The sequence below is a fragment of the Siphateles boraxobius genome, unplaced genomic scaffold (genome assembly GCF_051911475.1).
Source record: "Siphateles boraxobius isolate OS27281-9 unplaced genomic scaffold, OSU_SipBor_1 130, whole genome shotgun sequence".
Classification (NCBI taxonomy): Eukaryota; Metazoa; Chordata; class Actinopteri; order Cypriniformes; family Leuciscidae; genus Siphateles; species Siphateles boraxobius.
In genome coordinates, this window is record NW_027508734.1 from 26,009,855 (window position 1) to 26,034,398 (window position 24,544).

General features: G+C 38.3%; 1 protein-coding gene across 2 annotated transcripts in view; it reads right to left on the reverse strand.

Annotated features, from left to right (window-relative positions):
* fto (FTO alpha-ketoglutarate dependent dioxygenase) overlaps positions 1 to 24,544 on the reverse strand; it is a 569,808-nt gene that overhangs the window by 535,724 nt on the left and 9,540 nt on the right. For both annotated transcript variants that reach the window (XR_013203652.1, XM_077228927.1), the window contains exons 2-4: positions 8,818 to 8,895; positions 7,660 to 8,398; positions 2,604 to 2,828 (exon numbers count right to left, since the gene is read on the reverse strand). Coding sequence is in view for 1 of the 2 variants with exons in the window: in XM_077228927.1 (XP_077085042.1) it covers positions 2,604 to 2,828; positions 7,660 to 8,398; positions 8,818 to 8,895 (1,042 nt within the window). In the remaining variant the exon portion in view is untranslated. The remainder of the gene's footprint in view (positions 1 to 2,603; positions 2,829 to 7,659; positions 8,399 to 8,817; positions 8,896 to 24,544) is intronic.

The following is a 24,544-nucleotide window of genomic DNA, read 5'->3' on the forward strand; positions in this document are numbered from 1 at the left end:
TTTTGGTGAGTTCAAGACCTCCTGGGAAGTTTGTTTTTTACAATTTGGAAAGTTGTAATTACATTGTCAGGTGCATTCAAGTCACTTACATTGGAGCAAACCTTTTCTTAATTAACTACACAAAAATCCAGCAAGGTTTTTTAACTACTTATAGAAAATGAAGAACAAAGAACGCACATCAGGTGTGTTTTGCTTTTTATGTTTTTAATTCATTTATGAAAATTTAACGTCCACTAGAGACGTTGCATCTATTTATTTCACCACATTTGTCACTGACATGCCCCCAACTTGGAAACTTTGAGTTCAAAGAAAATTCAGAGTTTCCGACTTCTAATTACGACTTCACATACATTCAACTCATAAATAAGATATTTTCTATGTAACTTGAACACCGCATTTATTTTGTTAATGAAAGGAAAGCACGCAGCACATATTTACACATTCATCTAAATGCTGCTCCCATCAAAATATACCACTGCTCAGGTACATAAAACTTCTACTTTAACCCCTGAGCAAAGAACGAAAAATAACTTTGCTGTGAGTATATTGTGGCCTTTATTCAGATGTTATATATGCCCAAAGAATATAAACATACCAGGGCAGCTCCAGTAATGCAAGTCCTGCCTTCTAACAAAAAAGAGCAAACTGTCAAAAAAAAAAAAAAAAGAGCCAATGCAACTGCCGGTAGAGACTCGCACTTAGGACTGCACACTGGCAGGACCAACCTTAAATATATGCTTTTTTAACACTATTAGAGTATAAGAAACAACATTTATAAGACTGTTCATGTTAGATTTTTATTTGGCCAGCAGTTTTTGAGATATCATTATTTCCAAATGAGCTAATTTGGGCATGCAAGATCAACTCTTATCGGAGAAGGCGTTGCAAATATGTCACACAAGTGACTTTCCTTGAAAGGGACTGAAAGGGATATGCCCCATTGAAATCAATGGATTGACCACATTCTCTGACGTACAGCAGCATAAACTAGAGTGAGCACAACAGTAACATCTGTTTAATTTCCTCTGTATACTATTATTCTTTCCCGTCACGTTACATTGCCTTTAAAACACTTGCTATCTAATAACATTCTGCATCTCTCAACCTGGACTCTGTCACAACCTCAATATTAATCATGGGCCGTACCAAATTCCTCTAATAAATATTTATCATTATTCTGTCATCGTCAGGTGGCTGCTGCACTCGAGTTAAACGCGGGCTTTTAAATCTATTGGGTCAAAACCTCTCCCTAGGTCTGTCCTGTCCCTGGAGCATTGAGCAAACGAAATCTTATTAGCAGCTGTGCCGGTGTCGGTCCAACAAATTGCTCCCGCTAACCATCCCCAAATTCCATTTTTGAGAATCCACTGATTAGATTTGCACACAGAAGTCTCAGGCATCAGCAGATGGAGGGGAAGAGCTGTGACAGTGTTAGAGACTGATGGGAATGTGGAGTTGAATATCATTCTGCAAGTTATTTACTGTATGTCTTCCATCAGCTCCCACTCTCTTCCTTCTTTGTTTTTTTCTTTCCTTCCTTCTCCTTTTTTTTCTTTTTCCTTCCCTTCACATTTCCTTTAACTTATTTTATCATTTTCCTTCCTTTTTACTTTCCTTATACTTCCTTTACCTTCTTTCCCTTTAATTAATTTTCCTTTTTTTGTAATACACAATTTCTAATACATGACCTTTCTTTTTTACTTCCTTCCTTTTCCCTATTTAACTTCATATGCCTTCAATCCTTGAAAAGGCACCTGATGTGAGGTGTGGGTTGCTACACTACAGCTTCTTCCTTCCTCCTTTTCTCTTCATTCACCTGTTTACCCCCTTTTGCTTCATTTTCCCCTAAAAAAAGCTGATGTGAACTTCCTTCCTTCCTTCAGCTATAAGACATAGTCTCATTAACCGTTCATGAGGCAGTTTCCCAATCACACTTTCACCCTTGTCCTATGCCCAGAAAACCCATTATGACCCATTATGTTTATATTGCTTTAGCTTTACACTTAAAATCACTTCACAGGACTGAGAGCACCATTAGGTAGGTATAAATAACTCTAACTTTAGAGCAGCCAGCAACACAGAGCTACGGCCACTGGAAAGCCTTTCCAAATAGATGAAAATGTCCAAAGATGATTGATAAAATCTGTGCAATGGAGGGGAAGCATTAGTCATGCTTGTACACAGAAATCGGGAAATAAATAGTGTCCTTATCAAGGTCATTAAACACACTTTATGGGATATTTAGAGGAGAGGGTTTGTGCAAATGTGGGGTCGTAGATGGAGGGCATCTGTTGTAGCCATCAGTAATAAAGGCCTTGATTTACTGATTCTCTCTCTGTCTCAGTCCTGTTCTCAGACAGGGGTCACAGCGATTCATAAAATAACATTTGGTTTGCTTAACCTCTTATGATAAAGGAACATGTGGAAGCAAAATCATAGGGAAACAGACACACACATGCACATAAAAGGATGTCGATGTGCACATCCTCTGGGAAAGATAATTCCTGGTCTAATGCATTTCAACATGACCGAGACTGTACAATCCCCTTTACACATGTACTTGAGTCTACTGTGTCTGGACACGGATGAATGCGATTGTGTACCTGTCATATAGTAGCAGTCTCCAGACTGTAGAGGCAAAGCGAGTCCTGGTGTGTGAATGTCCCAGGCCACTTTCAGGCCAACACGCCAACACACCTTCTCTTTCTCCACTTCCTCCTTCCCCAAACCTTCTCCTTCTTCCTTCAGTTCTTCTTTACTTGTTCCTTCACCCTCTGTATCTGTTTCTTGTTCTTTACTTTGTCCCTCACCATGTTTCGCAGTCCCCTCTGTAAACACAGACGTAGTTTGACATTTAGAGCAGAGATGTACCTACTGTATATTATTTATAAACAATACCAATAATCTGATAATTATTTATTTGTGATAGCCAATGACCGTTAAATGGTCAATATAAAATGTCTATAATAACACTTTATTTTAAAGTGTTTATTTTAAATCGAATTTGTGACATCACTGTATTAACAACTGAATGTTCAATTTGATTAAGTTTAATATATATATTTATATATATATATATTTATATATATATATATATATATTAAACTTAATCAAATTGAACATTCAGAACATTCAGTATATATATATATATAAAACTTAATCAAATTGAACATTCAGAATATATATATATATATATATATATATTTTTTTTTTTTTTTTTTTAAAGTCTATTATTCTCATCAAAAATCCAGAACATTGAAATACTGTATATAATAAAACATTATTACAATTTAATGTTTTCTATTTAAATATATTTTAAAATTGAATTTATTCCTGTGAGGTCAAAGCTGAAATTAGCATCATTACTCCAGTCTTCAGGGTCACATGATCCTTCAGAATTCATTCTAATATGCTGATTAAGTGCGAGAAACAGTTCATATTATTGTCAATGCTGAAAACAGTTTTGTTCCTTAATACAGGTCCTTCTCAAAAAATTAGCATATTGTGATAAAGTTCATTATTTTCCCTAATGTAATGATAAAAATTAAACTTTCATATATTTTAGATTCATTGCACACCAACTGAAATATTTCAGGTCTTTTATTGTTTTAATACTGATGATTTTGGCATACAGCTCATGAAAACCAAAACCTCAAAAAATTAGCATATCTTGAAAAGGGTCTCTAAACGAGCAATTAACCTAATCATCTGAATCAACTAATTAACTCTAAACACCTGCAAAATATTCCTGAGGCTTTTAAAAACTCCCAGCCTCATTACTCAGTTGCATTACTCAAAACCGCAATCATGGGTAAGACTGCCGACCTGACTGCTGTCCAGAAGGCCATCATTGACACCCGCAAGCAAGAGGGTAAGACACAGAAAGAAATTTCTGAACAAATAGTATGTTCCCAGAGTGCTGTATCAAGGCACCTCAGTGGGAAGTCTGTGGGAAGGAAAAAGTGTGGCAAAAAACACTGCACAACGAGAAGAGGTGACCGGACCCTGAGGAAGATTGTGGAGAAGGACTGATTCAAGACCTTGGGGGACCTGCGGAAGCAGTGGACTGAGTCTGGAGTAGAAACATCCAGAGCCACCGTGCACAGGCGTGTGCAGGAAATGGGCTACAGGTGCCGCATTCCCCAGGTAAAGCCACTTTTGAACCAGAAACAGCGGCAGAAGCGCCTGACCTGGGCTACAGAGAAGCAGCACTGGACTGTTGCTCAGTGGTCCAAAGTACTTTTTTCGGATGAAAGCAAATTTTGCATGTCATTCGGAAATCAAGGTGCCAGAGTCTGGAGGAAGACTGGGGAGAAGGAAATGCCAAAATGCCTGAAGTCCAGTGTCAAGTAACCACAGTCAGTGATGGTCTGGGGTGTCATGTCAGCTGCTGGTGTTGGTCCACTGTGTTTTATCAAGGGCAGGGTCAATGCAGCTAGCTATCAGGAGATTTTGGAGCACTTCATGTTTCCATCTGCTGAGAAGCTTTATGGAGATGAAGATTTCATTTTTCAGCACCTGCTCACAGTGCCAAAACCACTGGTAAATGGTTTACTGACCATGGTATTACTGTGCTCAATTGGCCTGCCAACTCTCCTGACCTGAACCCCATAGAGAATCTGTGGGATATTGTGAAGAAAAGTTGAGAGACGCAAGACCCGACACTCTGGATGAGCTTAAGGCCGCTATCGAAGCATCCTGAGCCTCCATAACACCTCAGCAGTGACACAGGCTGATTGCCTCCATGCCACGCCGCATTGAAGCAGTCATTTCTGCAAAAGGATTCCCGACCAAGTATTGAGTGTATAACTGAACATAATTATTTGAAGGTGACTTATTTTGTATTTAAAAAACTTCTTTTATTGGTCGGATGAAATATGCTAATATTTTGAGATAGGAATTTTGTGTTTTCATGAGCTGTATGCCAAAATCATCAGTATTAAAACAATAAAAGACCTGAAATATTTCAGTTGGTGTGCAATGAATCTAAAATATATGAAAGTTTAATTTTTATCATTACATTATGGAAAATAATTAACTTTATCACAATATGCTAATTTTTTGAGAAGGACCTGTATATTGGTGGAAAAAGTTAAACACTACAAATGTTTGAGATAAATAAGGTAAATTTACTTTTTCAAAAGTGATAGTAAACACATTTATAATGTTACAGAAGATTTTTTTAAATAAATGCTGTTCCTTTGAATCTTGTATTCACAAAAGAAAGCAAAAGTTTTCAACATTGATACTAATAAGAGCCATTTTTAATAAATGATTATAATTGAGCAGCAAATCCCCATATTAGAAAGATTTCTGAAGGAACATGTGAAGACTGGAGTAATGATACTGAACATTCAGCTTTGCTGTTACAGTAATACATTTCATTAAAAAAAATCAATACTGTAATAGTATTGTACAGTATTGTATTTCTTTACACATATTACTTTTTTGTACTGTATTTTTGATCAAATAAAAAAAATACAGCCTTGTTGAGCATAAGAGGCTTTTTTCAACAACACTAAAAAAAATTATTCAAATTTTTTTGACCTGTAGCATAAGTCGTTCAACTTCCACCAACTGGTTTTTAAATAAAAAAAAGAGCCAAAAAGAAAATAAAGAATAAAAATGTAACTAATGAGAAAAGAAAAAAAATAATAATAATAAATTCGAGAGGGCAGGCTGACACCTATCAGTAAAATCAATACTAAATCACTCTTGGACGCATGAGCCCTGAGCAAGGCTTTCTCTTCGCTCAGCAGGGATAAATAGTAACTTAATTTCAGCCTGTGATTTCTGACACAGCTCTCAAAAGGCCATCTGCAGCCAACACAGCAGTGACGGAAAAGATTCCTTCAAAAACACTTCAAAATCACAGTGGCATAAACTAATGCCTCTTAGAAAAGGAAATGAGCTGGATCTAGTCAATGTTGGATGAAAAGCTGAACAGATTTGTCACTGAGCGACTCCCTGCAGCACGGCCAACATACTGATGCTTTTCATGTGATGGGTTTATAGAGTAAGGCATTCTCTTCAAAGTGTTCAGGTGAAACACAAATCTATACAACACACAGATGTTATCCAAAGGGACAATAATAAAAAAAATTCATGCAACACGCATAGCAACAAATAAATTATGTACAAGGTTAAATTCCTCTGTGCAACAATCAATTTCAGCTGGTCTGCAGCATTTCATAGCGATTTCTACAAAGTGAAGGCAACATTTTGTGCGATGCCCTGCACGGGTGCGTACGCGCTGCAAAAGCGTTCCATCAGGGGAGTCTCTCTGAAGTCTGGAACTGAGGGGTCAATTTTACCTCCAAAAGAACAGCTGTGGAATAATTCCACACAAACTGACACATTCACACACAAAAACACACACACAACCCATTCATGCACTGTTTGAAGCGGGCCCAGGGGAGGTCAAAGGTCAAATCGGTCAGTAAGAGATTGGCGAAACAGAGCTCGTGAGGCAGGTGGTTCTGGTTAGCGCACCACGTTCTGTTCTGTCGAACTGACACACACATGCACACAGCTGCATGCTAAGCTGTTAGGCTGACGTGAAGAGAGACTGATGTCCAGAAAAACTTCCCCAGTGAGATTCGTGTGAAATATGGAAGATCTGGCTCCTTCATGGAGCAAGTTCACACAATGGACACATGAGCACATTCGAGCCATCAAGTGAAGGATGGTTTTGAACTGGTTGGTGTCATAATAAATGTTTTAGGTTCTCAGCACTGGTGAGCGAGAAAAATACAGGACTGTTTTGGCCCTTCAATAAAAATGGAATGGGTGGGAATCTTAAAAGAGACAGTTCAATCAAAAATGAAAATTATTAAAGTGCATTTCTTGCTTCTCCAGAACAAACGAAGATATAAAAAAATAATAATAATAAGTTTTGGACCACAAGCACTATGACTGTTTGGACAAAAACTGTTCTTCGAAATATCTCATTTTATGTTTCACAGAAGAAAGTCATACTGGTTTGGAACGGTGAGTAAATAACGACAGACTTTTTCAGTTAATTATCGCTTTAAGACAATATGCGATTTAATTTCCCAGTCACAATGCAAATTCTAAAATAAATCTTAATGCAAATCCATGTTTTATTCTGTATATGCTTTTCATTAAGCAGTAATTAATTAATAACTAATGAAATTCTGATTATGAACTTTTCTGGGGGAAAAAACAATGAAGCTATATCTATTATGGAAGATATTTTTGAAGTGGAACATTATATTATTTAAATATATTCATACATTAAACAATGCATTACTAAATAAATAAATTATTTTATTTAAAATAAATCTATAAAATACATTATTTTATTCCTATTTCTGAGAGTTATTGGACAAAAAGAGTAAAGAGGGGGACATGAAACTTTTGAGAAGAAGGCAGAGCATGGATTCAGGACACGAGTCCAGTTATATTAATATAATCTTAAATAAACAAAGATGTACAACAGTAAACTGACATAATAGACTCTAGTACATCATGTATTAAAAGGTACATATGAGCTTGGATGGGCCTTCAAATATTGTTTAGACAAAGTGGGGCCTTGGAGTTAAAGAGGTTGCAAACCACACTGGTAGAGCCTCATGGTCCCACGACTCTGAGACAATGTTATTTTACATGCTCTACCCAAGACTTTTGACCCCTCACCTTCTTTCTTTGGCTCTGCTGGGCAGCTATAGCTGTAGACAGCAACTGGTGAAAGAGGAACCAGGTTCTCGTCATGATGCCAACCAACTGCCATCTTGCCCATGCCGTAATACGGCTCTTCCTTCAGTTGAGTCATGGCAGTGGGGTCCATGTAATTGATGAGGGTAACGTTAAACTGAACCAGGCTGGATATAGCAGGTGGCGGAGCGGATGAAGGAGGTGAGGAATGAGAGCAGCCCTGACCGCTGTCTTCTTCCTCCTCCTCCTCCTCCTCCTGCTTCTCAAGTAACCTGTTCTTAACACTTTCTTCGCGCGTCCCCTCCCCCGGCGTGTCTTCGCTGTTTTCGGTGTCACTGCGGGATCGCTTGACGCCTCTCGCGTTTGTCTGCTTTACGTCCAAGCAAAAGAACTGATTGAGCTCCCACAATGCTTTGCAAGCGTCCCTCAGGTCAGAGTCACAGCACTGTTTCTCTTTCTCATCTTTCTGACCTTCTTCTCCCTCACAGTGCCAGGGGATGGTGAACAGACGGGTGTCCAGATAACGGTACGTGTAGCCCGGCTGACCCACGAGAGCACGCGAAACGGCCGTAAAAACATCCCGGTCTCGGACTCGGACAAGATCTCGGAGGAGACATCCACGCCGCTGTAGAGTTATCAGAGCAGACTGCACCTTCTCATGAAGCCCATCTGGCAGGGTACCAGACTGCCGTAAAGCCAGTCCTGCATAACTGGAGTCCCACTGTCAGATTACAGACACAAGCAAACATAAATGTAATAATTAAAAACATAACCAAAAAAAAAACGTGAGCAATCTGTCCTAATATCATTGTCAAGATCTTTACGGGAGTCTCCACACTTTCTGGTCAAGAAACTGGCAGAACTGAAAGATTGAGTTTGAAAGTTTGAAACTTGTTTTAAAACAGCACTACTAGTTTTTGCAGTTCTGTTTGATGATGATGATGATGATGATGATAATGGCAACAACATTATTTCTCGTTTTCAATGCCTCTTGATATGAAGTTTTCTATGACCGCAGAAATCCATGGAAATCTTTACATTACATACAACCGTTAGAAAATTTGGGCTAATCTAAGGCCTAATCTTATATATCAGATTTGAAATTATGAAGTAGTGTGGATATTTGTATAAATTTCTAACCAGTTCCTGAAATCCTGGGTCTGTAGGAGAAAGGTAGGGAATCCTCTGCTCCCCAAGTTCCTGTATAAGCCTCCGCCTCTGTAGTGATGACAAAAAATAAATAAAAATACACATAAATGAAGACTTTTCTTCACACATTTTTTAATGTTTTCATCAGGCAGTATATTGGAAAGTCCATAGTGGGCTTTATTAACAAATAGATTACTAGCTAATTAATGCAAAACTAGATGTAAAAGCATTCACACATCTACACAATTAAAGAGCTAGAAAAGAGGAAAAGTTCACGCACTTTAACAAGTGTCTCTTCCTAGTCAGAGCACATTACCCAAAACCCTCTGCTGCCATCCCATAATGCTCCTGTTCATGTGCATCCCGGGCTTTTACAGCTCTAGCAGAGAGTCTTCTCAAAGACACATAAACTACGGCCTTCTATGCATCGCTCGTCTGTTAAAGCTCAACCTGCTCTGCCCATCAAAGAGCGTTTCATTGGGCTGCATTCCATTCCGACCTGTAAATCCAACAGCAACCGGTGTAAAACTCTGATACCCAAATAAATTTCACAAGTGCATTCACTCCCGTCCTTCTGCGACATACACACGTCCTCTATTTCTTCACTGCAGGTGCAAGAGAGACGGCTTTCTCTCACCCCGTTCAGGTGGGACGTGGGGGGTATTACATCAGTGACCCCCCCCCCGTCAAGCAGCTCGGCAGAATGGTCACGCTGTTCCCTTAAGAACGTAGACACACAGCCGAGACGTTGACGGAGAAAGAGGGCCATATATATGCCCTATATTCCCTGACATTTACGGAGACTGAGTTTCACATTTCAGCCATGTTAATAATGGTAGTGTTTTCACATGGGAAGGGCTTTTTGTGAGTGCCGCAGAAAGGCTAGACTTAGCCCAAATGGGTCTTGACTTTTAGAGTAAAATAAAATGTCCTGTTAATAACATTAAAGTAACAGCATTAAAAAGGTTACGTCCTGATTTGAGAAAGGATATGGGTGCACGTGCGAGAGTGTGCGGATGTGTTCATGAGTGGAAATAGGGCTGTATAACCGTTAAAGTTACTGCAAGGTTTTGCAATAACGGCAGAAGGAGAGTCTTGAGAAAAATACGCTCTGGAGGGTTTGGTGCAACCCAGTCTGGACACGATTGTTACGGTTATTTCTGCTAAACCAAAACAATAAAAAGACTAAAGACAGACAGACTGTCAAATAGAAATCTACTAAACAAAATAACATGCACTATTCATGGACAGTCTTGACTTAAAGGCCTGAGAGAGATAGAGAGAAGGGAGAATAAGGTGAAGGAAAAGGGTGAGAATGAGACAAAGTGGACGCATAAAAGGAAGAGAGATAAACTGACAACTTGACACATACTCATTGTTGGTGTCAAAATGCATCTCATGACAGAAGCGATGGGTATTAAAAAAAATAGAAATAAAAAAAGGGCCAGTGGATGTGTGTGTATTTTTTCCACACACACACACACACGCGCACACACACACACACACGCGCACACACAGCAGTGGAGCAGTGGCCTGTCACGCAGATGTCAAATACATCAAGCTGCTCACAAATTCCAAAGAAATAAAGAGACAGACCCATTCTACTCCACAGATGAGCCTAAGCGAATGCTCTTTTCTCTCACACACATGACATACACACACATAAACAAATGAAGGGGGAAAAAGTGCATTCACACAAACAAACAATAACTCAAACCAAATTAACCAGACCATCTCTCCTCTTAGATCAGACATAGGTAGATAGTCAAACATAGAACAAAAAGGCAAAATTTATGTTGGGTTTAATTTTTTTTTTTTTAAATTTTAAACCTTGTCCTTTTGTACAAACTGAATGTGTATACTTGTGGAATTGGCTGAGTAAACCTCAAGGAGGAACAGCTACCAAACCTAGATATTGGCATGGGGTACTTTCCATAAGATCATCTCTTATGGATGATCAAACCAGCTATTAGGCTAAGTGAAATAAAACCATGCCAATATCTAGGTATGGTGAAGGGTTTGTGATGATGTGGGGCTTTTTTAATTCCAAAGGCCAGGGGAACTTTATCAGGATGCATATTATCCTGGATCCATGAAACAACTGGCCTTTAAAAATAAAAATCTGCCTGCCTCTATGGGAATTTAACAGAGGGGTGTCCTGACTTAGGCAACCTGTATTTTAAGGAAGAACATTTATTTATTTACGATACATTATTCATTCACAAAGAAAATTGGTGTCCTTAAAGGTTGGATTTTTCCTCATTTTTTAAATGAAGGCATTAAGATCAATTTCCAAAAGATGATTTTTTTTATTCCTCTTTTTAGTCAACTTTAGCATGGGTGTGTTCACTTATACTAACTTGTAGTAAGTATAAAAATATGTTGCTTAAAAAAGAAATATGGTGCTGCCAGTTTAAATATTGGCAGATCAAGTACAAATCAGAGAAACTAACAAGCAGAAAAAGAATCTTAGATATTTTATTACAAGTAAACTATATACAATTTTTTTTTAAATAAAAGTAAAATAGCACTACAGTTATCATGGGGTGTACAAACTTTTCCCAGCACTGAAGATTCTTGCAATGATGTCAAAAAAGCTTGGAAGAATGGGTTAAAAAGTAAATTCTTGTAAATAAAAATTGTTAATTGATGTAAAAACAATTAATTGTAAAAAATATATTGATGATGGAAAATGAAACAAAAAATGTAAATCAATATTTTTTTGTAACAAAGATGAAATGTGCTACTAAAAAATATTTTTACGATGCGGCTAGAGAAAATATTGGTAGCGCAAGTACAAATCTGAGCGAATGAAAAGTAAAAAAATATCCTTACAGTAGAGTGTGTTTGCCAACACATCTGAGAGTTTCATTGTATGCATGTCTGGAGGTATTGAGATCCATGTGTATGATAGAGCGCCGTGTTTGGCGAGTACACGGTTGGAGCTTGTGTGTCACCAGTTACTGAGCTCCTCTTCTCCTGCTGAATCAAACACTCCGACAGCTAACCTGTACAACATCAAACCCAAACATGGCGGCGGACACACACATCAAACACACTTCCTCCACGTCTCCTATTTGTCAGGGAGTTGCGGAATGTATTCTGTGGGTGACGGAGGAACAAGCGGACAGAAGCAAGAGGAAAAGCAGGGGATGTCCTCCTTGAAGGGAAGGGAATGAGAAAACGGACACACCTGAGTAAACAGAGCCGTTTACCTCATGCTGAAGGCTTGTGTGTGACTGCATTGAACCTGCCTGCGAGAACACACCACATAGGTGCCATGACACACGCCCGTGGACCCGACTCAAACAGACTCGCAGCCGTACTAAAGTGGAAATGTAGTCAGAGTGTCAGGATCTCCAAGTAACAGGAAAGAGTTTCCATCATGTTACAAAGATGTGAACACCGCAGAGGAGGTTTATCTGACAGCCAGATGATCCATGTGGCAAACTCACGGTTAGCTCAGCTCAAACAGACGGTCCTATGGAAACAGGCACCACATTATTGACCATTTAGATTTGGCTGACTAGAGTGAGGACGAATGAAAAGTCTGGAAACGGTTCCATTGTTCCAAAGTCAATGGGTTTTTGGTTAAACACCCAAAATAAGGTCTGTTGTTACCACAAGCTCATGATATGTTTACACTTAATTCCATGCCCGACACCACAAGAGGGCAAAAGGTCCTCTCCTCAGATTTGATTTGTGCCCCCTCGGTATCATTTTTTCCTAGGTTTAGGTAACCATAAAGTTTACTCTTTTCTTCTCCCAGTTCACTGACCCCTTACTTGTGTGTTTTTGGGAGAAGTAAATTAATTTACGTGATGTAAATCAAACCGATCCAATTCTCAGAATTGTGGAGCACACTAACATGCTGTCACCTATCCCGAGTCAACTAACATGATCACTGTAAAAGTGGTTAAATGACAAAACACATTCACTTACACAATTGACAATCTGCATATAACAAATAGTTAATGATATAGTTAACAAGTTTGTGAATATTTTTAATAAAAAAGGAGAAACTAAATAAAAGCAATACATCTGTCATACAGCGCTATTGTGGCAGTGGTTCCCCCCCACACCGACACCGACACCAGTACATGATAGCCCCCTCAAGAATTATGAATGCCTTCTATGCTACTTGAAAAAGGCGGTTGCTAGCAAATGGCTAAAAAGGACTACTGAGTTTGTCAGAGCCATTTAACATCATTACACAGTACAGGAAAAAGCACCTACTCAGTCAGCTATTACAGCCTCTTTGTGCTTATACCTGCGCTGTTGCAAACTATTCTAACTCAGAGTTTCCAACGTGTAGGTTTTTGAAGGAGTTGTCAAAAGCTTAGTGGTGACGTTGAAGTTGTGCGTGTTGTAGTTCATTAATAGCCTAAGTTTAGCTTTTAACTTCTGGCGATTGTATTTAGGCTTCAAACGTTCAATGTTCAATCTTTTTTTTGTGATCAAAATTTTTAATTTTATTTACCACACCAGGAGCATATCTGAGTTCACATGAACTATAGACAGATGCCATGAAAACTGTCCACATATAAAAAATAAAAAAATAAAAATAATAATAAAAAACAAAAACATTAAAAGGGGTATGTAGAATACGGAGGGGAAAGGAAAAGGGGAGAGAGGGAAATGTAGTATGTCAAAATCTCAGTTTATCTGACAAATCATCCGCGATTTTTGCCCAGCTTTGAATAGTCTTGTCCTTTGCGCCGTTGACCTTGGCAGTGGTACCTTCCAGCAATACAATGTCTCTAAAATAAGATAGGAAAATGAAAGTTGTGAGTATGGATGGTTCTATCCATAGCTTTAAAATAGTCTTTTTGGCAGCAGTGCTTGCTGCCAATAAGGTCCTTTTTTGTTGAGCATTCAACTGGAGAGCGGAGTCATCTAAAAGAAGTCAATGTTCAATCTTAATGAACAAAAACTGTTGTTTTTGACAGAGCCTATTTTCTGCGATAATCCAAAAGCCTGTAGAAAAATCCTGTTTTTTTGTTTTTTTTTCAAGGGAACCAGGGTAATGCTAACTTCTAGGTTTGCCGACAAAATGACACCCTGCAGTTCTTCTGTTGTTATTAGTTTAGTTATAAACAGGACATTACATTTCCTGAAGAAATGAAGTGAAGTGGTGCTTGAATGTGAAAAAGTCGTCGGAACAACAAAGGTTTTTGGGAGGTTTCCAGGGCATTACTATGTGTTTTCTAGGGTGTTCTGGGCTGTTATAATCACAAAAGTATGCAAATGCAGATGTGAGGGCTTTGCAAATGCACCGCTAACATGCGCCCCAGTGAACATGTATCGTGTGCTCTTCCGTTGGTCTGGAGGTAATAAACCAGAGAGTAAGCAAATACTACTTTGTTACCACAAAGAGAAGACTGACAGTAAACAAAGACATTTACCATAATCCCTGCTAGAGCACCCCTAATGGCAGCTGCTGAGAATGCAACACTTGCTATTAATAGACATTTGTAACAATGCACAAAAAAGAAATTAGCACAGATGGAAGTATTTGCATTGCATTCACATAATTCTCGGGCAGGGTACAAACTGTACAGTTTAAAAGTTATAGTTTTTTTTTTTGGTCTTTTTTTTATTTTTAATCTCTAACCAAGTATGAGCATTGGTTATAGCACCACTAATTACTTTATTTCGGACATTTTTGGTTAATATATAACTAAATATATAGTATAATTGTATATTTATTTTAAAGGGTTAGTTCACCCAAAAATGAAAATTATGTAATTAATGACTCACCCTCATGTCGTTCCAAGCCCGTAAGACCTCCGTTCATCTTCGGAACACGGTTTAAGATGTTTTAGATTCAGTCCGAGAGCTTTTTGTCCCTCCATTGAAAATGTATGTACGGTATACTGTCCTTGTCCAGAAACGCGGATTGACAACAGAACCGGAAGAGAATACAATGCTGAATAAAGTCATCGTTTTTGTTATTTTTGTAACAAAATGTATTTTCGATGCTTCAAAAAAATCTAACTAACCCACTGAGGTCACATGGACTACTTTGATGGTTTCTTTATTGCCTTTCTGGACAAGGACAGTATACCGTACATAGATTTTCAATGGAGGGACAGAAAACTCTCGGACTAAATCTAAAATATCTTAAACTGTGTTCCGAAGATGAACGTAGGTCTTACGGGCTTGGAACGACATGAGGGTGAGTCATTAATGACATAATTTTCATTTTTTGGTGAACTAAACCCTTTAAGTTAATAATAAATAATAAATAAATAATCCCCCTTTTTTGAGGGACAAAGTTGCTGAAAATGTCTCTAAAAGAAGAGTTAGTAACACTTTAGTTCAGGCTCCAATTCCCACTATTAACTAATAGCTTATTAGCATGAATTTTAGGATATTGACTGTTTATTACTTATAAAGCACATATTAATGCCTTATTCTGCATCACCTTGTTCTACATTCCTTAAATCCCAATACCTAAATTTACCAACTTACTAACTATTAATAAGCAGTAACAAGGAGTTTACTGAGGCAAAAGTCAAAGTTAATAGTAAGTTAATAGTAAGAATTGGACTCTAACTCTAAAGTGTTGAGACTGAAGACTTTGTTTGTTTTGTATTATTCCAACTTCAAACAGACTAAAAAATATATATATAAATTTAATGACAGACTGACAGAGTGATTAGTTATTCCAAATTTAAAATTTTACAGTAACATTTTACAAAAATTATAGCTAGGTTAGAAACCGACACAGAGTTTAAAACTACTAATGTGTCAACTAAGACATGGATCATCTATAGCTTTAAACACAGTACACATATTACACCTGCTTAAAACACACACCCAAGCTCACACACTCTCAAACATCAGAAGCTTTAATGTCACACGACACTTCGAATGTCTTTTCCAGTTACTCTCATTCACTCTCTCTGGTAAGGTCTTTAGCAGGTGTAAGCCTGCGACTGAAGCCCAGGTTCTCGAATCAATCACTTGAAAGTATTTAAAAATGCACACAGGAGAGTTGCTCCGCTGCCTGCCTGACGCACAACACACAGCCCTTGAGCTTAAGTGCTTTTCAGGGTGTGTGTCGACATCTATTTCACACCCGTCCTCATCCAAAAGCAGAAAAAGATGTTTCTATGACCAATCACGTCACAAGCTGCCAGGACAGCAGAAAGAGGAGCGAAGAGAGGTGAAAGGTCAGACGCACTGATGGAGCTACACTCACACAAGCAGAAAAACAGGCACTGGGTTAGTCTATGGCACACTAGTCACTGTCTTAGTTACAAAGATCGATGTTAGGATTATGCTGATGGAAAACACAGTTTACACACCTGCAGATTACACCCATTTCTGTTTCACAAAGTTTGTACTGATTCAAGTGAAACTATACACTACAGTTAAAAATTTTGGGTCAGAACTATTTTTTTATTAAAGGAATTGATACTTTTATTTATCAAGGATACATTAAATTGATCAAAAGTGGGAGTAAATGCATTTATAATGTTACAAAATTTTCTGATTCAAAAAAGGCTGTTCTTTTGCACTTTCAATTTATTAAAGTATCATTAAAAATGTATCAATTAAAAAAATTAAGCAGCATGATGTAACACTGAAGACTTGAGTAATAATGCTGAAAATTTAGCTTTGACATCACAGGAATGAATTACAATAAGAAACAGTTATTTTAAATTGAAATAATATTTCACAATATTAATGTTTTTACTATATTTTTAATCAAATAAATAGTAGTGTACACAGTACAAAGAGCTGAAAATGAATGGAACAGATGGAGGATGTTATGCTATGTTAAAAAAGTGTCATAAAATAACGTATTTTTAGACATGGATCTTGCAATGTAACAATACCAGTGAACTCTCGCATTTCACAATACCAAAAAACGAATCGGCTATGGAGTAAATATTTGAACCATTTATTTCTAATTAATTTGCATTAATAGTTTAAGAATAACAGCACTATGCTATGACTACTGCACTATGGTTGTTTGTATTGGCTGAAGATGGTTCAAATATTTAAGAGTGGTTTAACTCAGTCAAGCACTTCAGTTACACATCAACCCTCATTTCTATGTCTCAATATCTCCCTTTGCTTCTCCTCTTCGCCTGTTCAAGCTTCCAGTTTGTCTCTTTTACTTTCTTTTTCTCATCCTCCTCCTCTTCTCTTTCGCTATCCCCCTTCTTGCATTCCTCCTACAAAATCAATATCCTGCTGTAAAGTGCAGTGAGCCCCAGGGAGGAGACTGTTGATGTGGAGGGCAGTGGAAGTGGTGCGTCCTCCAGGGCTCTCCAACAGACAGTGAGTCAAGGACAGTGTCCGGCCTAGACCTGCCGCCCCTTGCTCACCCACTCTCTCTCTCTTTCCTCTGCAGGAAGGATCAATAAGCGGGTGAGGCGTTAAATTTCAGCTAGCGGGAGCGTCACGCTCGTTTGGCCCAGCTGAGTGATGGAGCATGCTTGCCCCGCTCGGAGCGTTTCAAGCTGAAAAGAACAGGAGCTGTGATCATCCTACAATAAACAACTCAATAACATTTAGGCACACTGGTGTATGATGTTTTAAAAGCGTTCCTGTCAACCTGAGCTAAAGAACGTGTTACTGTGTGAGGGACTGTGCTGTAGACTCACAGCTGAGAATCCCAGCATGACACACTGATTACTCTGTTCTTGGTAGTTCAGACAATAAATCAGATCATTTTACCACTGCTGTCAGCTTTCCCTGGCACTGTGAATCAAGACATGGGTTTCGCTTTGGTAGCCTATTATACAGCACAAACAGAGCTGTGTATGTGTTCAGACTGTTTCATTGTTTAATTTTAAAGTGTAATTTATTCCTATCCTGTGATGGCAAAGCTGAATTTTTAGCATTATTACTCCAGTGTCACATGACTAGAATTTTGTTTCTAGCCCTTACGGTTCAATCATAAATGTAGGTGAAACTTTGGACAGTTGGTGGCGCTAGAAGGATTGAGTTGGAGACTACAAAATTGATGTGGTTAATGTTCAGACTATCTATCTGCGTGCCAAATTTCATAAATTTCCCACAACCGGTTCTCTGGGGTGCATCAAGAGCGGAAGAAGAAGACGACGACTGACGATTACAATTAGGTGCCTACGTACCTTTGGTGCTTGGCCACTAAATAGAAATCCTTCTAACATTACAAATGGTTTCCTGTATAATCAACAGCATAATCTGAGATAGAATTAATTTCATGTGTAAGCATATTGTCATTTAAATATAAGCAAATTGTCATTTAAATATACCCAAATTAAGAGTTTGTGAATCAGAGCTGAATCGAAGCAGGAAATTTGTATAATCGATACCTAAACATGCAAGTTCATATTCCACAGCCCATGCCGCTCTCTGCTGTTTCCCAGCGCTGGACAACTCTCACGTTTTGATGATTTCTAAACAGATTCTGGGAGGACGACTTGTCTGAACAGCATTAGCCAAATCCAAGAGACATGGCAGGAGGAATCTGCCTTTTTTTAACTCGTCAGGATGAAATCTTGTTGCCTTATTTACTTCTCCTTCAGTCAGGGTGAACAAAGAGAATATTCTACCAGGGCCTGAATAACTTAATCCTCTTTCCTCCCTCCGGCAGAAACTCGGGCAGTGACAGACAGATTAACACAGATGATGTTTGCAAACCCACCCATTTGAAAATGTAATTGCTGGTGGCATATTGAACAGTCTGCTTAAGCACTTAAGTTCATATGAGACCAGTGAAACAGAAGTGACACTAACACGATCCAGTTTGTGTGTGTGGGAGAGAGCATGTGGGGTGTGTTTTGGGGCGGCTCGCTCACCAGCGATCTGGAACACCGTTACTGTCATGTGCCCAATGTACTGTGCCACTAAGAATTAGAGCCAATCAGAAGGGTTAACAGGGCGGAGCGGGGCGGGTCATGCTCCTGGGCTCTTTACAGCATCACAGATGCAAGAGAAGCCATCATAGAGCAGCATCACCCTATAAAAAAACTACACTTTAACATCTGCTGAGAGAGAGGGAAGCAAAAACAGATACATTCATGATGTCCAGCTGCCACCTAGTGACAAATCTCTGGCCCTATACCGAGTGTCTCACGGCAGGAACGGCTGCAGACGCCCATGTGTTAATTAAAGGGATAGTTCACCCCAAAATGAATATTCTGTCATCATTTACTCACCCTCAAGCTGTTCCAAAGCTGTATGAGTTTATTTCTTCTGTTGGACTCAAAAAATGATATTTTATAGATTTATATTTGGAAATCAAACTTTTGAAGGCACCCATTGACTTCCATAGTAGGAAAAAAAATATGGCATCCATCTATGGCATCCGTCAACTACCTGGTTACCAATATTCTTCAAAATATCTTGAAAGAAATTCATACAGGTTTGGAACAACTTGAGGGTGCGTAAATGATGACAGAAATTTCATTTTGGGGTGAACTATCCCTTTAACACTGCCTCTTATAGTACACAGATATGCTTGTTTATGCTAGCTTAATTTTTTAACCATTTTAGGTCTGGTAATCCAATCTCATATGGTCAGCCAAGAGATTGCTGTTAATACATTCAAAAATCAACAACATTTTAAGCATGAAATAAAATTATCCATTTTCTAAATGCATGTTATTGATCCTATTGTGAACAATTCATCCATGCGTTATTTATTTATCGACTTCGTAATTTTTTTAACCAAAATGTCATAACTCAATCCTCCAGTGAAACGAAAGACATCTCTCTGATGACAGACTTCAATCATTTAGTCCACTTAAAACCCAGCCCTTTCTCAACAACTGATGCAAAGAATCAAGTGCCATCCTACTTTCTTTTTTTTCTAGAATACATTCACTCGGATGTACATCACAATCTGACACTTCACTTACATCTCGACTTTAAGTAATAAATCATAAATGAGAAATAATAATATAGGTAGGCCTACATTCAAAATGTACAGCCAATATCACCATTTAAAGTTTGAGCTCTCTGAATTCAGCCCAAATCTGTAACATTTAGATCCTTTATGAGTCAAATTTGACTTCACCAAACTTGAATTACAAACACAGCAGAATACAAAATCTCTTCAAATCAGTAACAACTAATGAAGCGATGCTGCTAATCATGAAATAAGTGGGAAATTGTAATTAAACCTCAACATACATGTGTGTCCTGTAGACACTTGTGGTCAAATCTACTACATAGCTAGTTCACACAACACTGCTATATTCAGACTGCAGGCAAAAGTAGCCCAAATACAAAAAAAATTGTGTTTGTTTTTTGCTCATATGCGACAGATTATTATTATTTTTTTAACAGTATGAACCTCCAATCATTTAGTCCACTTAAACATCGGCCCTTCCTTACAATCGACTGTATGCTTGCATTCAGATATGCTTCTATCCACTCAACAACTGATGAAAAAATACCACGTGTTGTCCTACTTTTCTTTTTTACAAAGGAAACTATTTGATAGAAAATTTGCATCCTTGTCTGCATCCACTTTATCAGTTCAGCTCAGGTCAGTTCAGTACTGTGACCAGTTCATAAATCAGAATCGAGCGCTAAGACTTTCAGTTTGAACAAAAAACAGCCTTTTTACGCCTGAATTTAGTACTGTCCACTTGTGACTGGATCGCTTAAATCTAAATGGTAAAACTATGGCCTTAGATGAACTCGTCATGTTTTATCTAAAAAGAAAAAAAAGGCACATTGTCTGAGGGCTACAAGTGTCTCAGCATATCCTTTGCTTTGTGAATCAGAGATCAGACATAAGTCCCTTATATGAGGCAGCAGAGAGATGAGGAAATGATGAGTGCAATGGCATCCCTTTAGCCTCTCTCTCCTCTCTCCTGTTCTCCATGATGAAGATGGAAGTGAAGCTAAGAGCGCTGTCACCCTCCTCTGGTTAACACACACAGAACGAGGGGATAAATCATGGCTGTAGAGTCGGGATGAACCATGTGTCAGCATGGGTCAGCCACACATTACACTCTCTTCAAAAACTATTCATCTTCAGTGTGTATTCAGCAGCTAGAAATAATTACTCCTACTGACCTGCGTAACACCACATGACCAGTGGTCAACCCAGCTCAGGCGGAGGAGTCATCTGGGTGGAGAGAGGTGGGAGTGAATTATGGTCCTGTGGAGGGTAAAAGATGTGCCACTCAAAAACACACATTGTTTTTGTGTGAGTGTCTAATATATATATATATATATTCTTCAACAAGGGGTCCGCGAGCCCTAGATGGTCCGCAGCGGTACTGAAAGGGGTAAGCCAATTAATGTTTGATCACAAATTAATTTTTTTGTTAAAAATATTAGGTAAAACATGGGTAAAAAAAGAAAGAAAAAGTCGTCACATTTAAATACAAGCACTCTGAAACAAAAGCGAGAGCAACATCAGTTGATACTGTAACAATATAATATTCGTGTTTTTGAGTTGCGCTCTGGAGAATGTGAAATGTTCCTTACAGCGTGTTTTTGCAGCGGTGAGAAATGTAGCCAATTACAGACGTGTTTGTTGATTTCTTTGAACGCAATGGCCAACCAGAGGTGTTTATGTATAATCCACTCACCGCTCAAAATGCAAGTTTTGTTCAGTGCAGAGTTATGCAGGCTCGCGAATCCTCTCATTTACAAACAAAGACACAATTCAAGTAAGATAATCATTATGCAGTCAGTGCATACAACTTTATTGATTTTAATGGAACGTTGTAAGATCGCGAACTGAGATGAGTGCTATTATGGCAAGCTGTTTTAACATTTAATCATTTAGCCTAAACCTACTAGTAATTATTTTTTAGATACTAGTATCTATTCCATTAAGTACTAGTAGGCTACTTATTCATTAGCTACTAGTGCTTATTCTTTAGGTACTAGTACCTTTTTAAAGATACTAGTGCTTATTCATTGGATAGTCCTTATATATTAGATACTAGAGCCTAGTTACTAGTACTTATTCATTAGATTATGGTGCCTATTAAATTGGTACTAGTACTTATTCATTAGATACTAGTACTTATTTCGACTAGTAGGCTAACTATTCTTTTGTTACTAGTAACAAATTATTTTTTTTGCCATTGACTTCTATGGGGATCTGTCATTCAGATATCAACTATTCAGTTCTGACTAGTATGTATTCTAATTGTGACTAGTACATATTATATTAGATACTAGTAGTTATTCATTATTTATTCATACCTGATATACCAGATATTGAAACTGGTGATCTAAAAAGAGATGGATTAAAACAAACTTTCTTTGAAAAACTAAAATCTGAATGTACTAAAATCCTACTGATTCACTTGCATTATATTTTGGAACACAGTGCATGCTGCAAATAAAGGGACAATTGAAATAAATAATAAAACGACTATAATAGAGAAAGAATAAGACTATGTGCAAGTAATAAGTTCAGAGATGGAAACACATCAGACAGCAGACCACTCACTGTCCCATCAGAGACCCAGATCTAAACATACACACAGACTCAATTCTCTAGTGTTTACCTACTCTTTTACCGTCTTCTTGAATACATTAGCTAACTGAAAAACACACTGGAGTGACAGCAGCAACACTTCCTCCCCATCGCCATGGCAACCCAGATTATCACGAATGAGCGGGAGGGAAGAAAGGATGATACATAAATTAATTAAAGTTAAAAAAAACACACAAGTAGAGAATTAAAGTTGGTACATCTGTCAGCGACTCAGCTCTGCTCGCTAATACTTGTGTTGGAACATTTATACCCTTGAAGTAAATGATCCGCTGTGTAATTGGCAGCGGAGGAGAGGAGAGAGGGATGATGCGGATCCTGGAGGAGCCGATAAGGAAGCTCTCTTTCTTCGAAAACCAGGAAAAGAGAAGAAATATGTTTAAAAAACCTTGTAGTTTAATCCCCATTGTCATCATTGAGCAGGGAACGCCATTACAAACAGAGATATCCAACCGAAGCTGTCTGAGTGTGAGGGACAGAAGGAACACAGTGTGTGTGTGTGTGTGTGTGTGTGTGTGTGTGTGTGTGTGTGTGTGTGTGTGTGTGTGTGTGTGTGTGTGTGTGTGTGTGTGTGTGTGTGTGTGTGTGTGTCTGAGAGAGAGAGAGAGAGAGAAGGGAACCAGGTTCCTGGATTAGTCCAATCCATACGTGCCATCAGTCAATGGCGAGGAGGCTTGTCAAGAGTGTCAACCGCACAGAAACACACCACGAATGGAGAAAATGTCAGGCAATCTATGTGTGACAATGCGATTAAGCAAAAATGTGTTACGCTGCTCAAAACACACACATACACAGAAAGAAATGTATACGTTAGCTTTAAGTGTGTAACAATGGCCTGAGTGAGTGCGAGTATGCACGCCTGAGAGTGAGTGAGTATGCGCACGCGGTGTCTTTTTGTTATTCTTTAGGGTTAAATGTTGTCAAACCTCTTCAGTCAACTTGCAGGGCTGTATCTAAAAAAAAATAATTTAAAAACAGGCATTTTTAAAAATAATGTAACATTTTACATTTACACCATAGCATAACACCTTATGCAATTTTTTGAATAAGTAATTTACATTTCTAAAAATTTTTTGGATATAGTTACACCAAAAGTGTAAAATACTTCCTTATGCAAACTATGACGGAGTAACAAGTCAACAGCAAAAAAATACTGCTTTAATTAAAAAAAAAAAAAAAAATGAAAAATAACCAAAGCATTATTTTCCATAAACGTAACAATATGACGACTAATGTAACAATACCACGCATTGCTGTTAAGAACATTCCTCAAAATATGTGTGTGGGGCATATTAAATGTCTAAACTAGTAGTACTCTGATGGGTTGTGACCCATAAATTGTACTGCAAGAATAAATTTACTTAAAGGGGCATTCGGCAACTCTAGCTATTTCTTCGCTGATTTTCACTTTTGTCGTCGCATGTTTTGTCAACGAGCTCCCCCTACAGCTGTGAGGCGTATATTTCGCAACAATGTCGTAAGAAAACTCACTTGCGGCTTCAACTCACACCTGCTTGGACGTTTCTAGTAATCCTGAATACCTTTATTAGCTGGTTCAGGTGTGCTTGATAGGGTTGGAGTAAAACTGTGCAGAGCTGTGGCCCACAGTCACACAGACTCATATTTTATTTTGGATCCACAAGTAATTTATTGACGATAACAAAAAAATATATTCATAAGGTCAAAACAATCTAAAGTAAAATATTCTGACAGTCTGACGAAGTTGGGACTCCTTACTGGTTTCTTTTCATCAGCCTCTAAAGGGTCAAGTACACTCTAAAAGCGAGAAAAGAAAAAAAAAAGCACCAATGACTTAAAGTAACTTGATGTGTTAATGCATTTAAACCATGGATTATATTATTACATACCCTATGTTTAAAGTTTGGCTTTTGGAGATGCAGCAGCAGCAAAAAAACAAAAAATACCAAGTGCAATAAACAACCCCCTAAAATAAAGCATGATGGGACAGACATCTTCCATTCAGCCAGCCTCAGGAGAACAGGACACTGACGTCTGCTCATCACCATAACAGCTGAACTTGAACCACCAACCTTGGCTGATCTCATCTAAATAAACAACAGGAGAGACGAGAGGTCTGGCCCTATCAGACAGAGACAGAGACAAACAGAGAAAATGATAGACAGCAAAACAGAGGCAGCTTTCTTTATGCAGCCCTGATCATGTGCTTGACAGAAGTTCAGGGTTTAACTTACAGCTGGATGACCAGGGGCACAGAGACTGAGA